At 37.2% G+C, this 17,769-nt stretch overlaps 1 protein-coding gene and 1 long non-coding RNA gene across 4 annotated transcripts in view; one reads left to right on the plus strand and one right to left on the minus strand.

The window, feature by feature from the left end:
• The window catches only part of GRM8 (glutamate metabotropic receptor 8), an 877,877-nt gene that overhangs the window by 94,393 nt on the left and 765,715 nt on the right, over positions 1-17,769 (minus strand). For all 3 annotated transcript variants that reach the window (XM_081531191.1, XM_081531192.1, XM_081531193.1), the window contains one exon: positions 9,050-9,985. In XM_081531191.1, coding sequence (XP_081387317.1) covers positions 9,050-9,985 — 936 coding nt within the window. The remainder of the gene's footprint in view (positions 1-9,049; positions 9,986-17,769) is intronic.
• LOC145522522 (uncharacterized) lies at positions 9,312-12,921 on the plus strand. Its single transcript, XR_014066010.1, has 2 exons — positions 9,312-9,946; positions 11,459-12,921. It is a non-coding gene; the product is annotated as an uncharacterized LOC145522522 (long non-coding RNA).

The raw sequence follows: 17,769 nt of genomic DNA on the forward strand, positions 1-17,769 counted from the left end.
GAGATGAGGTGGATATAGCAAAAGCAGTGGAATTAGAAGTGGGGCCTGTCTTTGACTTCGGTATTGAAACTGAAGTCCTCGTATACTCAAGAATCTTCACAGCTTGTATTGAACATATTTTCTTTTTAGGACTGAAGGAAAATTCTCCCATTTTTGAGTCATTCTTCTATGTCATTTCTATAAAATTGCATGTAATTTTATAAATACTTTTAAAAGATATAATTTTGCAAATATTTAATATTCTGCTAATTTGATTTTGAATTGTAAATGTCAAGCATTCTGTTTGGGGTTTCTTTTATGTTATACTTTGTTAAAAAGGAAAAAATTTAATTTTTTTAGTCATATACATGACTAAATTTAATGTACTGAAAATAAAAATTAAAAAAAAAAAAAAGAAAACAGAAGTGGAGCCTGAAGAGATGAATGAATTGCTGCACTCTTACGATAAAACTTTAATGGCTAAGGAGTTGCTTCTTAAGGATGAGCAAAGAAAGTGGTTTTTTGAATAGGATCTACTCTTAGTGAAGATGCTGTGAAGATTGTTGAAATGACAGCAAAAGATTTAGAATATTACATAAATTTAATTGATAAAGCAGCAGACAGGTTTGAGAGGATTGACTCCCATTTTGAAAGAAGTTCTACCCTGGATTAAATGCTATCAAACAGCATTGAAAGGAAGAGTCAATCAATGAGGCAAATTTCACTGCAGTCTTATTTTAAGAAATTGCCATAGCCTGTCCCCCAACTTTCATCAACCACTACCTTGATCATCCAGTAGCCCTTAGCATCAAGGCAAGACCTTCCACTGGCTAAAAGACATGATTAGCCCAAGGCTCAGATGACAGCATTTTTTAGGCATAAAGTATTTTTAATTAAGTAATAAACATTTTTTAGATATGATGTTATTGCAAAGTTAATAGTCTATAGTATAAACAGAACCTTTACATGCACTGGGAAACAAAAAATGAAAAATCTGGGTGACTTGCTTTATTGTGTTATTTGCTTTATTGTGGTGGTCTGGAACTAAATCCACAATATCTCAGAAAAGGTAATGATCTCTCTGTCTCGCTCCACCTCTCCCTCCTTCTTTCTCTCTCCCATCTCTCTTTTCTTCCTTTATTTTGTTTTCCTTTTCTTTCCTTCTTTTTTTTCATTTCATTATCACCTTAGAGGAAATATGTATATATATATATCTGTGCCAGGTAATATCTTGAACCAGAAACCAGACTAAGTATTTTTTGATATTTCTTTAAATGATGCAAATAAGTCTGCTTTGCATTTGTTTTAAATAGCCTGGAATTTATACAAATATTTGGTTAACTATTTCTCTGCACTATGAGGTGGATGGTACAAATCCATGTGATACTGCATTTAGAGATTTTAAAAAACTTCCCAACATAAAAATGGATATATGGTTACAGCCAAAAGGAACTATTTGCTTGCAATCTGCTCTTCCTGGCACCCTGTGTGCTCCATGAGATAGAAGCAGCTACTGAATCATGGAAAATGCAATTTGAAGTTACATAAGTAAATTAGTCACTGCATTCTGTACCATCAACAGTCTGGGTTGTCATTAAAGTTCTGCCTATAGAGAAAAAAATAGGTCTATTCGTATGGTATTCCTGCTAAACATTTTGAAATAAAGTCATGGTCACTATATCTCAGAAAATATTCACATTTGGGCCTAAATCAAATCTAGTTCTCCAGCATTTCAAAGATATTAAGAAAGCTAAACCATTTTAGTGAGATATGCAAGCTTGAAGACTAAATTCCCAGGTTGACTATTTAAGTGTTTAATTAATAATTTATTGTAATGGACTTAGAAAATTCAAAATTTTGTAAACTCGATTTCAATTAAAAAAGAGAGAGATGGAGGTGCAAATCTCACCAATAGCCAAATGCTTAAATTAAGTATCCCCAAACCATACAGCTTCCTCTAAGCCACCCAAAAAAGTGGGGTCATGGAATCTAGGCTAGGTTCATTGCGCAAATATTTCTTTTTGCCATCTAATAAAATAGGCACCCCTACAATGAGTTTACCTACATGTCTAAGTTGGTAATATTTTGCAGCAGTAATATGCAGAACAAATGGAAAAAAAAAAAGTAGTAAGCCTGGCTAAGGCAGTCTTCTCTAGAAGGGCTAATTAGCTGGCTTGCTTACACCATGCCTTGGGGCTTCCTGGGTGGTGATACTGGTAAAAAACCTGCCTGCCAGTGCAGGAGACATAAGAGAAGGGAGTTCGATCCCTGGGTTGGGAAAATCCCCTGGAGGAGGGCATAGCAACCCACTCCAGTATTCTTGCCTAGAGAATCCCATGGACATAGGAGCCTGGCAGTCTACAGTCCGTGGAGTTGCACAGAGTCAGACATGATCAAAGCGACTTAGCACACACAGTGTGCCTTAGAATCTCCTTAATTTCATTTCTTTCTTCTATATCTTCACAAGCATATCATTTTTACTGAGTGTATAAAGTGTGTGTTAGTCACTCAGTCGTGTCTGACTCTCTGTAACCCCATGGACTGTATAGCCTGCCAGGGTCATCTGTCCATGGAATTTTCCAGGCAAGATCACTGGAGTGGGTAAGCCTTTCCCTTCTCCAGTGGATCTACCCAACCCAGGGATCAAACCCGGGTCTCCCACATTGCAGGGCAGATTCTTAACAGACTGAGCCGCTAGGAAATGCATAAATGAACTACCATAAATGTTTTCTTTTCCAGTCTTTTTTGTTTGTTTTTCTTTTTTATTTTATTTTTTTCTTTTCAGAGTTGGTTGTAACAAGCTGGTATGATTAATCTTGACTAGACAGAATCTCCCATAATACCTGAAATTGTTCAGTAACCTGGGACACTGTGAAACCTTTAAAGGAATCAGCTTCAAATGACTGTAAGTGAACAAAGAAAGGAAACTCTGTCAGGTTTATGACAATTGCAGACACACAAAATGGATACAGATCACTGTTTTCCTTCCTTTCTTTCTTTCCACAGAAATGGAGAAAAAGTTAGAAGACAGTTATGGTTGGTCTGATCTCTTCTGAAAATTACTTCCATTGCTGTCTAGGTTATATTGACACTCTTACCCCAGGTTTTCAGGCTGCTCTTGTCTCATCTGTATTACTTCTCAAAGCAGGGACTTTATTATTGTTTTCAGAACCACCTCGCACAACTCCTGTTAAAGTTACTCACTTTTCAGTTTTAACCCAAGTATTTCAGCAACCACTTTCTGATGACACTTGCCTTTCTTCTAGTATTTTCTGCTGAATTTATGAAAGCAGTTACATATTGCCTCAGAGCAACAACACTCTCTTCTCTCTCTTCCTAGTCCTGAAGATTCTTGTGTCTGTTTTTAACTTCTGTAATCGTGTGTAATTTACCCTCAGGCAAGCCCCTGTGTTTGAAAAAGTACATCTGATTGGGATGCTCCACAGACATGGTCTAAATGGCTGGAGAAATTAATGCAATTATCTGGATAATTTTAAATTCATTTAATCATTAAACAAATATTTCTGGAGAACCCATTCCAAGCCCAGTTTTTTGCTAGGTGTCAAGGATATGATAGTGAGCAAGATAAAATATGATTTCTGCCCTCATGAAATGCAGCCTAATAGTAACAACAGCCAACTTCTGTTGATTGCCTATTATGTGCTAAATACATCTTGTGACTCACAGCATGTAACTCTCAGCAAAACTACCATGCTTGTGTGTGTGTGCTGAGCCGCTTCAGTTGTGTCCAACTCTTTGCGACCCTATGGACTGTGGCCTGCCAGACTCCTCCATCCATGAGGTTCTCCAGGCAAGAATACTGGAGTGGGTTGCCATGCCCTCCTCAAAACTACAATGAGGTAGCTATTAATACAAAAACATACCATAATGGGACGAGAGGATTTTTTTTTAAGTCCATCATCTTCCTGCCCTTTCCTAGATGGTATGAAGTCAAGTCTGCTTTAGTTTGTGAATAGGGCTGGGCACAGATGGCAGGCGAATGCTTCATGCTGCTTTATATCTGTGTTTGCATTCTCCAGGGAATGTATTGCTATCTGCACAAATGGAGCCACTTCACTGCATTTTCTCAGCTAGTTCAGCAGGGCTTCAGAATTTGAACCCACATCCTCCCACTCCAGAGTTCACACTCTTCCTGTCTCCACTCATCCACCTCTGCACCCCTGCACTCTTCTGCTCTTATCAACAGACTGAGTGAGAGCGTAAGGGAGATGCTTTTGTCATGCAACAAGCATCTGGGAAAACAGCATTAATTCTCCTTTGATTTGTACATTTTAAACAGAACTAAGGACAACTTTAAGAATTCCTTTTCATATTTCTCCCTAAATATTTAGCAGTCCTATATCACAATAAGTGATAGTGACAAAAATTTTTAAAGAAATGCATTTGGCCCATCATTCAAGGAAAAATATTTTTCAGGAAAAAAAGTTATAATGGGAACCACAATATGATCACTATATAAAGTTACCATTATGTCATACTCTAACTTAAATAATAAAATAATAAGCAAGCATTTTTATTATTATATCACGTTATTAATGTACAAGGAAGGCACTCCATTCCCTCATCAATCGGCATTTGTGAGAACATACTACAAGGAAGGCTGTAATGTTAAGAGACGTATTCATTCAGCTACACATCAGACAGACACAACTTACCCTCCATGAACTAATAAAGGATAACATTTGCAGGTGAGAAGAGGAAATAAAGGGGTGAACGTGAGTAGAGGGAGGGGTCTAACATAACACCAGGTTTCTGATTTAGGCTACTAGATAGAGGCTGCATGACTCATCCAGGTGAAGGAAGAAAGGTTGGTTCAGGACATATGGGCTGTTTGACATTTTGGAGCTTTATTTTCTTTCATATCTCTAGAGTGTTTTGTTTTGTTTTCACCCTATGCTCTCATTGAAGCACTGTGCTCCTTGGAGCTTGGTGGTGTCATAACCTTTGTCTAATTATCTAGGCTTTATGAACCCAATTAGAGATGGTAAAATATGCATTTAAGACATTTCTGCCATCCTACCAAGCCTCAACCACCCTTGAGTATTCTCTTCCTGACTATTACATTAATTGTATTTTTAATTTTTGTCTTTTCAACCTAATTATGAAAGTGCACATTGGTCCCTGTCCATGCCTTGGTGTCTCCGCCCTTCCCCTCAGGCTGATTTTTTATAGGAAAAAATAAAGTGTACTTAAACTATGATTTAGTAGAATGCAGCACTAGGTGCAAAGCTAATAAATGATGTCACTAAAATGTATTAGGAAAAATATGATTCATCTTGATTTTAAAATCTTAAAGAAAAAGAATGTGTGGAAATTTAAATGATGCTTTGTCACTGAATGAAGACATACTTTAGAGAGCTTTCTGTGCTCATGAATGCTACAAAAGTCCCTTTATAACTTGATTTTACTCAGAGGTTTTCTAAAACATCTGTTTAAATTATTCAACTAATTTTACTTTTTATTCCTACTTCTGTCATAATTTCAGAGAGACCTATGTGGCTAGATGGGTTTTCTCCTATAGATATGCCTCTATGAAACAGAATTCAATGCATAGTGTGTTAATGTTAGTAGCTCAGTTGTGTCTGACTCTGCAACTCTGACTGTAACCCGTCAAGCTCCTCTGTCCATGGAATTTTCCAGGCAAGAGTACTGGAGTGGGTTGTCATTTCCAGTATTCAAAGCATACTGGAAGAAATTTTGCTCTTCTGCTATCTTCCACATTATATATTCTGTGTCACAGGATGCATAGCTCTCTTTTGGCTTTCTCATCTCAGATCTGACTCCTCACCATCTCCCCCTGACCTTGAGCCTGACTTTCTCCTGCCCTTGAGCCTGGCACTTGCTGGAGCTGGCAGGCGTCAGACAGCATCAGCTGGGAGCCAGCCGAGGCCTTTGTACAAGGAAGGCTCTGGGAAGCAGACTGACATGGCTCAATAATTAGCACAATGCTGGACACAATGCTCAATAAGGATGTGCTGAATTAATGGCTGTGTGCGCCGCCTGACTGTTGCGAACACTTCAAGCCGATAACGCAGAGTTAACTGGCTGAGCATTATAAATGAGAGTGGAGAACTGACCCACTCTTTGGTCTTCCAAAGTCAATAAAACTTAGAGAAAGCCTGTCTTTAGAGATATAAATGTTTTATTCACTTTTAATATGTGTCAGTAATTTTAGCAATGCAAAAAATAAACAGTTTCAAACATTATGTGTATTGTTTTGAATAATTAGACACTTTGACAGAGAATAGAAGGAAGCAAATTTGAATGTGAAGTGTTAGGATGACACATAAGTGTATTATATAAAATACTTCAGTAGTAAATCTCAGATACTTATCATATAATAGCTCTTGATGTAGAGCTGGTCTAAAATAAGCATCTCCAAGCCCATCTAAACAATTTGAGCACTTTCCAATGTTCTGAAAACTTCTAAAATTAGTGTTTCTTCTTGATTTCTTCGGTCATCTCCACATTCAATCATATTATCAATACAAATAAACTCCAATTAGCATATTTTATAAATTGGTCTTACATTGTGCTTTGACTTACTATGATTCCACAAAGCTAAAAGAGGAAAAGGAATTCTGGCTAGCTAGCATTCAGTCATCTCTCTGGAGGCACTGATACATCCACACCCATAAGTATGTACATAAACCCAGGTTCTTGGATGGAGTGGTACAACTCCCATAGGCCCTGCAGCACTGGGCAGCCTCCACCCCCTGACTTGTTCATGTGTCCATTTCATCCTGAAACTCTTACTGTCTCCACCACTGCTCCTCAGGGGACAGCTGCAACTCTGCAGAATTTCTGATCTGAGATTCAGTGGTCATTTTTTTTTTTCAATTACCTTAAAAAAAAAAAAAAAAACAGTATGATCCGTGTTTGAATTACTATGGAGGTGTTTAATAGCTTGATATAGGACCATGATTTTATTTATTCTAAAAATCAAGTCACTGAAAGAGTTCTCTGAACAGAAAAAACGTCTTATAATCACTTATATTTGCTTCCCCAAGCCCTTGAAGTCACAACATGAAAAGTAAGAGCAGGCTGTCATTTATAAAATGTAAAAGAATTGAAAGCAAAGAAAAAAAGGGTGGGGGGAGTTAGATGTCAGAGCTCAGAAGATTTTGTTTGGTTATATATTTATTGTTGGGCTTCCCTGGTGGCTCAGTGGTAAAGAATTTGCCTTCTAGTGCAGAAGACAAAGGTTCAATCCCTGATCCGGGAAGATCTCACATGTCGTGGACCAACTGGGTTGCCCGTACGCCACAACTATTGAGCCTGTGCTCTAGAGTCCAGGAGCCACAACTTCTGAAGTCCATGTGCCTAGAGCCTGTGCTCCGCAACAAGAGAAGCCACCACAGTGAGAGGTCTGTGCACCACAACTAGAGAGTTGCCTACTCACGGCAATTAAAGAAGAGCCCAAGCAACAACAAAGACCCAGTACTGCGGAAAAAAAATTGTTGTCCACAAGAAAGCAAAATAAACGATCTCTGGCTTTCTCTAGGTAAAACAATATACTTAAAAGAGAAGTATATATTCAAACACAAATACAAGTACCACTTAAATTGATGTTATTAATAATTCACATAATGTGGACATTTCCAGACCCTGAAAAATATTGTTTTTCCCGACTACTCCAACTAACCGTGTCCAAACAGATCTAATAAACTTTAAGAGACACAAATTTCTTCCTAAGTAAAATTTACAAGTTTGGTCCTAATAGATTCTCATCTGCATATGCCAAAATATAATGTTTTCCAGTTGTTGGGTTTAGAGCCCCAAACTGTCTTACTTTACTTTCCTGCCATTTTCAAGGATTTCCATCAGATCAGTCAAGTCAAGAAAGGTCACAGGTCTGGAACCCACGGCAAATTTACTCTATTCACTGGTGCATTTGCTGAAGTACGTTTTCTATCTTTCAAAGTTGAAGACCACGTTGGTTGAATAAGGGATGAACGCTCATACTAATGAGCTCTCCATGCTCTTGTTGAGTATTTTCCCTCTGAATTAGCTGAAATTTTAAGAGTCATGCAGGACCTCACTTGGAATGTTAGAACCCAGAGAATATAATCGCCACTCCCATCCCCACCCCAGATGTTTTGACTTTTTCATGACTTCTAATGATGGAGAACGGAACAATCTTTACATCTTTACACCAAGAGAAGAACTTTCTCGTATACAATTAAGGCTGAAGAGCTATCCCTTTAGCACGGTAGCACTTGCCTTTGTTTTATAAGCTGTCTGTTTCTGGCACACCACCCAAAGCTTGAATTCGTGGTTAATATTAATCCTCTGCTTTTCTATACATAGATACATATACATTCAGTTCAGCACGTATTTCCTTTCAAACACAGATGTTCTTTACATGCGGTGTTTTATATGGAGAAGTTTATGGAAGATTAGTAACAAAATAAAATGATTTTGGGGAATTCAAATGATTTTCAACTTCTAAAAAAATATAAACTGTATTATATAATTATCCATTGCTTCTTAAACCCTCCCCACCATCCTCCACATATGGAAAAATGATAAGAATGGGGACTAAAGAGACATAGTAAGATGGTTCAGATTGAACTAAGCCATTTAATTTCTTTGTACTGTTGCAGTTTGCTTCTATGATTAAAACCATCATGATTATTAAGAAATAGCTTTCTTTCAGAGTCACATTAGCACTGGAAAAGGAGGCATTTGTCATGCATTGAGATACCTCTGGCATAGCTCACTCCTCTGAATCATGTCTGCCCTTTCTCCCCTTCTCTTTTAACATTTGGAAAAGAACAGCTATGTTAGTTGATAACAAAGCTGGGAGGAAAGACTAAGAAAGTGATGTGAGCTCTGTCAATCTTCAACCTCGCCAAGGAAAACACATTAAAGTGTTTTTCATGGAAAATCAGCTTCAGTCTACAAATATTCAGAACAAAGTGACCTTGAATATGTGTAACACAGCAGAATTCTCGGGAGAATATAAGTGAGCCAAAGAGAAAGAAGGGGAAACATCCTAAAGGAAGAAATTAAATCCAGGAAAACAATTTGCAAATGCATTTCTTACCTTTTCTGCTGACTGGGCTGTACCAAAAAAGATGGGGATGAAAGCTAACCAAATGATGCAGGTGGTGTACATGGTAAATCCAATAGGTTTGGCTTCATTGAAAGTCTCTGGAACTCCTCTTGTTTTAATGGCATAGACAGTACAAGTAACCATCAAGAGAATACTGTATCCTAGTGAACAAATGAGCGAGAGATCAGAGATGTCACACTTGAGCACTCCCCTGGCGTTCTCCGGATCTAGAGTCCTCTGTTCTCCATAGTCTATGATAATGTGTGGTGGGTCCACAACAAACCAGACACACACTCCCAGGAGCTGGATGGAGATCAGGCTGAAGGTGATCACCAGCTGGGATGCAGGACTGATAAACTTGGGTGCCGTGACAGATTTCTTCCCCTGCTCAAATATTCGGTGGATTCGGTTTGTTTTGGTCAGGAGGGCTGCATAGCTGAAACACATGCCGAGTCCTAGGAAGATCCGCCGGAAGGAGCAGATGATGGTATCTGGTGCTGCAATCATCAAAAAGGTGATCGAATAACAGAGAAAAATCCCCGTGAGGAGCACGTAACTAAGTTCGCGGCCCGAAGCCCTCACGATAGGCGTGTCGTTATAGCGGACAAAGGTCACGATCACAAAGCTGGTGGCGATGATTCCCAAGATGGCAACGAACACAGGCACCACCGCCCAGGGAGAATGCCACTCGAGTTTGATGATGGGGATAAGCTGGCAGCCTGTGCGGTTGACGTTGGGTCTCTGATCCAAAGGGCAGAGTTCACAGGACAGCTCATCTACCTGGTAGTTGTAACCTTCACAGCGCTCGCAGTGCCAGCAGCAAGGGACTCCTTTCACGGTCTTCTTTCTCTCGCCAGGCTTACAGGGCAGGCTGCAGACCGACGCCGGGTGAGTGTGCTCTCTATTGGCCCACTGCATGTCTTCCACCTGTGGGTATAAAATATTAATGAGCCTTCCATTTTCCCCCCATTTATAATATCCTAATCCTAGCCACAGGTTTGTAATAAATCACTGAATGCTGATAGGACAGTTTACCACAACAAGAGCCCAGAGTTTCTTTCCCTGACTTTATGAAAATATTAAATGATTGGGGCCAATAAATCATTCACATCATCAACTTGATGAGTGTCATTAGTTTCCACTTACCTGCTTGATTTTGACCAATCTGACATTTGGAGAAAGATGCATTGATCCAAACAGCTTTAAAATGGGAGAAAAAAAAAGAAAAGTCCCATGGAAAGTAACGTGTTAGAGCTAAACTCAGATATAAATGCCCTGAAATATTGGCTAGGATATAAATGCACATATAAACAATGAATCAAGTATTTCTACCATATTTGGGGAAATTCAAATCTCACTGTGTCAATTTTGAAAGGAAATGGCAAAACTAGCTACTTTAATCTCTGACACCCCTCATGTGTCCATAGTGACAACTATAATGAATGGTTTTGCCTCTGTTTAACATTCAAATTCACTTATTCCCCTCAGCCTTGCATTTTCACATTGTGGGAAAGACCATGATGAGTGAGACAGCTTGATGATGATGTTTCCATCGAACAAAAGTAGGTTTAAAGCAGTGAAATTGACACAAATGAGTGAGATCCCCTGGTACGATTTCTGTGTCAAGGCCTTAGGGTTCCATCTCACTCTTTTGAATTAGACCATAGAATACCTCTATTAAAACAAAAGTGTCATTTTAAAGGAATGTTGCCAGTCATTGACCCCTTACCTTAAATTGGTTTACTAAAGGTTCTGGACCCAATTCCAATGTGGGGGACAGGGGAAAAGGGGTTTCCTAAACCACAAAGAAATTCTGGGGCACCAGCTGTTTGTCCTATAAGCCAAATCAATTCTGACACCATCTACCTGGAAATAGCATCAAGTCGCCCAACTGCTATAGGAGAAAAACAGAAATTATGGATCAACAATTTATTATGACAAGCAGCTTCTATATAAAAGGTAAGCTCTATGAACAGAGTGATTTTGCTCACTGATGTGGACAAACAATATTTATTGAATTTGTGAGGAAGGAAGTATGTGAGGGGTACCCCTGAGGTAGAAGGAGCCAACTTGAAAGTGCTGAGATCCGGAAAAAAAGGATTGCTCAAGGAGGCACAGAGATAAGAGCTGAAGGAATGTTTAAAACAAAACAAAATGAAAAACTATTTTTCCAAGACCAGCTCTATAAAAAGTCAAAAGAAAAATCACCATATCCTGTGATAGTCTGGCTCCAAGATGCCCCCCAATAACTTTACCTCCTGGAATCATGCCCCCATGGAGTTCTCTCCCACTTTAAATGGGCTGATTTGTGTAAACAATAATATATTCCAGAAATGATGGCATGTGGTTTCTGAGGTTAGGTCATCAATGACATTTTGGCCTCTGCCTTGTTCTCTTCAGGGAAGTAATTAGACTATCATGAGAATTCTCCGACAGCCCCATGGAAAGGAACTGAGGCTGCCCGCCAACAACCAGCACCCACTTGCCACGCATGTGAGGGTGTCACCCAGAAAGTGAATTGTCGGCCCCAGAAAAGCCTTCGGATGACTGCAGCTCCAGCTGACACCTTGACCGCAAACTCATGAGAGACCCTGAGCCAGAAAAACCCAGCTCAGCTGCTTCTGAACTTCCAATCTACAGGAAATGTGTGAGCTAGTGTTTTCTTGTCTTAAGCTGCTAAATATGGAATTATTACACAGCAATGGAAAACTAATGCAACTCAAGTTAAGATTTCTTACCCATTCTGTGAACACCACCAGTATAGCAGCCTATTGAGAATCTACTGAGAAGGTAGTGACAACTATCTTATACCAAAATATGCCCCCCAAGTTGTCTACTGTCAGCAGTATTCTACCATCACTCTTAAGACTGCCTCCCCTTTGACTGAGATTGTTTTCGTAAATATATCTACTGCTTAAGGTTGCTTTCCTTTCTTGAATGTGGTGTGAATAGTCGAGGGCAGAGAATTGTAGCCTCTAAGCTCAACATTTGCAGAGGGCCATCAAACCTACCTCAGGTGAAGTAGAGAATTCATGCATGTTTAATTTCAAATATCCTCCCTTGAGAAAGTAGATGGTACTTCATGTGTCCTAAGGGCACTCAAGATTATTAGTTCTACCTTGTCTGTTCACCACAAAGGAAAAGCAATCTATCATAACCCTGTTAATTTTCTATTAGCTTTTAATGATTTAGAGAAGTTATTTTATTTATGTATAAGATTCCATTAGGCAAAAAAAAAAAGTTAAATTGAAAGTGGCTTCTCTCAAAAATATTGAGAAAAATGAAATGCTTCACTGAGTGGCTAAAATATTGATTTTATACCCTAATGGACTCTTATAAGATAATAAAATATGTTTTGTGAAGGTTATATTTCAAAGCTAATTATTATAAAACCAAAATTGTATTTTGTTTGGGGCTTCTATAGATTTATAATGTTACTGTTGAAGAAAATCACAGTAAAAAAAAATTCTCAGAAACATTAAACTTCAAGTTCGGTAGAGACCTTAAAGGTCAACCTGTCTAACCACATGTCTGACTCTTTAATTCTCAAAGCACTTTATTTTCTAGAAGGAAATGACTTATTAACAAAGAAATATACTCAATCAGATAGGCCTCATTACAGAAGATAAATATTCATCATTATAAGCTAAGCATTACATTTTTCTTCATCAATTTTTTGAATACTCAACTAGTGAAAAAATGTTTTCATAAGTAAAAATTAAAGTTATAAGATAATGAAAATACCACATCTTTTAACAACTGTAAATTTTCTTTAAGTGAAAAACATTGTAGTCATGAAATATGTGTGACATTTCGTGATATAATGGAGAAAACTAGGTATGCTTCAGTAAACTTGTTAAAAATACATGACTGCATTTCATCAAGGAATCTATTATGTATAACTGTACTGTGTTTTGATATCATAGTTGAAGTCTGGGAACCAACTCATATCCACTCGAAAGAGGAACAAATAGCAAACACTTGAGTCAGGTACTTATAAATATATTAGTATTTGAGACATAATTTATTTTAGATATGATGCCAAATTAAAAATAATACTAATTGAGATTAGTAGTATTAATAGAAATTAAACGTCTTATTTTTCACAACCATGCTATAAAACACAAAGATCATTCAGCCCTCTTGCTTTGCCATATTAACAAATTATAGCATCTTTCATAATGAGTAAAAATATTTTAAAATATGTTTTCCTCTCCTTTGGCATTATTCTGATATTAGGATATTTGTGTCTAAAACATGTGTTCTAACAAATGGATGATAGTTATATTGAAAGCCCTTCCAGAGACAAAACCATAGCCCATCTCTGTCTTGACAATGTTCACCAACAGTGATTCATTCTGTAGGCCCCAATCCAGTTCATTTTATGGAATATGAGCTATCAACCAGCTTCTGCTGTCAAATTCTATTATTAATGCAGACAAATACACCAACAACCACAAAACCAAAACTTTCTGAGTGTGCCTACATTTTTTAATCTTTAATCTTCCCAGGCATAAATTAAAGACATTATTTTTTATAGAATAGTTTTCTTCTGGGTAGTTCTTATAGCTCCTGGTAAAAGGGCTACAAAAATATTTCCCAATTAAAGGCCGCACTGTAATTAATCATTTTCAGTATGCACTACAAAATTCTCACTCAATTTAATACCTCTATTATAGTGTTTTTCCCCACATATTAAGTTGTATCTTCAACGTTATGATTACTATACATGTGGGAAAATTTTTAATATAACACAAACATAATTTATATCTAGTCATACCATCTTTAATTAGCTCTTTTCATCTTGCTCTATAAATAAGCATAGTATTAATAATAATATTGATGACTACTTTGCCGAACTGAACTGAACTTTGCCACTCCAGTATTCAAAAACCCAATTCTTCATCTGACTTATGTAACAGCATAATGCAATCATTTCAAGTGAAACTGGATATTTTCTCAAAGGTTTACTGGTTAATTTCCATATAATCAATAGGTTTAACAAGTGTACTTAATTAGCATGAGTATTTAAAATTGGTATTTAAAATGTCAGAATTTGGTTACATATTTTCAAATTAGTTTATACATTCATATTTATAAATATTTGTATATAAATATACATTGCTTCCTTAATATTCATCCTTTCTTTTGGGTCATGCAAAGCTTTCTACTTCTGCTCAAAGGTAAGTAGGTTTAGTGTGCTTTGCAAATCTAGTATGTGTGTATGATACCCAGACTGAAGTCACAGTTTTGTGTGATGTTACAGGTCTATATAACCTCTAAAATGTAAACACTTCTCCTATTTAAAAAGAAAATTTTAAATTAATTAAAATTTTACTTACAATAGCATTAAAAATAAAATATTTAGGAATAAACTTAACAAGTAAAGTGCAATATTTTTAACTTAAAACTACAAACTATCATTTTAAGAAAGTTAAAGAAATAAATGAAAAGAAATCCAAAGTTCATGGGTTAGAAGACTGAACATTGCCAAGATGGAAATACAAAACGAATCAACAGATTCAATATAATCTCTATTAAAATCTCTCTGACTTCTTTGAAGAAATTGATTAATTGATCCTAAAATTCATAGGGGAATATAAGGAACCAAGAATAGACAAAATGATCTTAAAAGAGTGAAGTTGGAGAATTTACACTTCTCGATTTTAAAACTTCCTACAAAGCTACAGCAATCAAGCAGCATGATACTGGCACAAAGAAAGACTAATCAATGAGAGAAAATTGAGAGCTCAGAAATAATCTATTACATATAAGGTCAATTGATTTTTTTACAAAGCTGACAAGAAAATTCAATGGAGGAAAAAAAATAGTCTTTTCAGCAATGGTTCTGGCACAAGGCATGTCACCAAAAGAATAAGCAACAAAGTAAAAATAAATAAATCAGACTTCGTCAATCTTAAATACTTTCATAATTCAACAGATGCCATTAGGAGAGTGAAAAAAACAACCAACAGCGTGGGCAAAAATATTTATAAATCATATATCTGATAAGGAACTCATATTAGAATATATATTTTAAAACTCTTAGAATTAAACTGCTAAAAAAGCATGCAATCCAATTAAAAAATACGCAAAAGAAATGAAGAGACATTTCTCAAAATAAGAGATATGAGTGGTTAATAAGCATAGGAAAAGGTGTTTAACATCATTAGTCATCAGAGAAATGCAAAACAAAACCATAGTACCCACTAGGATGGTCATAATAAAAAATATAGCAGTATCAAGTTTTATTGAAGATATGGAGAAATTAAAACTCTTTATATTATTCGTAGCAATGTAAAACGGTGCAGCTATTTTGGACAGCAGTTTGGCACTTCCTTGAAAAGTTAAACATAGAATTGCCATATGACCTAGCAATTCCACTCCTAAATCATTTCAGTCTAAGAAAACTGGAGACATATGCTCACACAAAAATTTGTACATGAATTTCATAACAGCATTAGTCATTATAGCAAAAAAGCAGAAAAAATCCATGTCCATTAAAGAAATGTGCTTTATCTATTCATTCAAATATTAAAAATAAATAAAAAGAAACAAAGTAATAACATATGCTATGAAACAAATGAACCTTGAAAATATGCTAAGTGAAAGAAATCAGTCAAAAAGGCCAGTGTATGATTTTAATTTATATGTCCTGTCCAGAATAAGCAAAGGCATAGACAGCCAGTAGATTGGTGACTGCCAGGAGTTAAGGAGAGAACGGAATAGAGAGGATTTCTTGGGAGGTGATGAAAATGGTCTAAAATTAGTGGTAATGGATAACATGACTCTGACTATACTAAAAACTACTGAATTCTGTACTTTAAAAAGGGCAAACTTTATGGTATTTGAATTATCTCAATAAAGCTGTTATATTTTAAATATTCAAACTATGTTGATGCAGTCAGGAAGAATTAACATACAGCACTTCATTTGCTGTATAAAAAAACATATTGCATAGCCACTCTGTTTGAGACACAAGACTCAACATGAGAATTCAACAGTGACCAGTTCAACAGTGACCAATTCAACAGTGACCGAGGCCAGTGACCCTGGCCTCCAGAGTCAGTGCAGGTGGGGAAAGAGATAAGCAGAGAGCCAGTCGAAGCTCAGTATTAGACTCCTTGAGAAAGAAAAGCAGGGAGGAAGTGGTGCTGCTAGCAGAGGATTCAGCAGGGGCACTCAGCCGGGGTTTTTGGGATGTGTGACAGCAGCCTGAAGGCTGTATAGGAGATAAACCACCAGGAGCAGGGATCCCAAGAAGACATCAGGCCAAAAAAAAAAAAAGACATTAAAATTCAGGGCTGAGAAGCCATAACAAACTGGAGAAACTAAAGGTATAACAAAGAGCAAAAATACAGATTAAAACACTGGATGGAGTGGCAAGAGGTAGGCTAAGGGAAAGAGGAAATGCAAGATCATTTTAAAAGAAACAAGCCATTGAGAGGAGTTTGGATGTTATGTTAGAACTGGTAGTTGGGATCCTCTGAAGCGACAAAGAAAAAGAAATGCAAAAAGGCAAAATGGTTGTCTGAGGAAACCTTACAAATAGCTATGAAAAGAAGAGAAGCGAAAGACAGAGGAGAAAAAGAAAGATATACCCATTTGAATGCAGGGTTCCAAAGAATAGAAAGGAGAGATTAGAAAGCCTTCCTCAGTGATCAATGTAAAGAAATAGAAGAAAACAATAGAATGAGAAAGACTAGAGATCTCTTCAAGAAAATTAGGGATACCAAGGGAACATTTCATGTAAAGATGGACACAATAAATGACAGAAATGGTAGGGACCTAACAGAAGCAGAAGATATTAAGAAGAGGTGGCAAGAATATACAGAAGAACTATACAAAAAAGATCTTCACGACCCAGAGAATCACGGTGGTGTGATCTCTCACCTAGAGCCAGACATCCTGGAATGTGAAGTCAAGTGGGCCTTAGGAAGCATCACAACAAACAAAGCTACGGGAGGTGATAGAATTCCAGTTGAGCTATTTCAAATCCTCAAAGATGATGCTGTGAAAGTGCTGCACTCAATATGCCAGCGAATTTGGAAAACTCAGCCGTGGCCACAGGACTGGAAAAGGTCAGTTTTCATTCCAGGCCCAAAGAAAGGAAATGCCAAAGAATGCTCAAACTACTGCATAATTGCACTCATCTCACACGTTAGCAAACTAGTGCTCAAAATTCTCCAAGCCAGGCTTTAACAGTACATGAACCCATGAACTTCCAGATGTTCAAGCTGGATTTAGAAAAGGCAGAGGAACCAGAGATCAAATTGCCGACATCTGTTGGATGATCATAAAAGCAAGAGAGTTCCAGAAAAACATCGACTGACTATGCCAAAGCCTTTGACTGTGTGGATCACAACAAACTGTGGAATATTCTGAAAGAGATGGGAATCCCAGACAACTTGACCTGCCTCTTGAGAAACCTGTATGCAGGTCAGGAAGCAACAGTTAGAACTGGACATGGAACAACAGACTGGTTCCAAATAGGAAAAGGAGTACGTCAAGGCTGTATATTGTCACCTGCTTATTTAACTTATATGCAGAGTACATTATGAGAAATGCTGAGCTGGATGAAGCACAAGCTGGTATCAAGATTGCCAGGAGAAATATCTATAACCTCTGATATGCAGATGACTTCACACTTATGGCAGAAAGTAAAGAAGAACAAAAGAGTCTCTTGATGAAAGTGAAAGAGGAGGGTGAAA

The sequence above is a fragment of the Giraffa tippelskirchi genome, chromosome 10 (genome assembly GCF_054371585.1).
Source record: "Giraffa tippelskirchi isolate mGirTip1 chromosome 10, T2T-mGirTip1v1.2.pri, whole genome shotgun sequence".
In the NCBI taxonomy this organism is placed as follows: domain Eukaryota; kingdom Metazoa; phylum Chordata; class Mammalia; order Artiodactyla; family Giraffidae; genus Giraffa; species Giraffa tippelskirchi.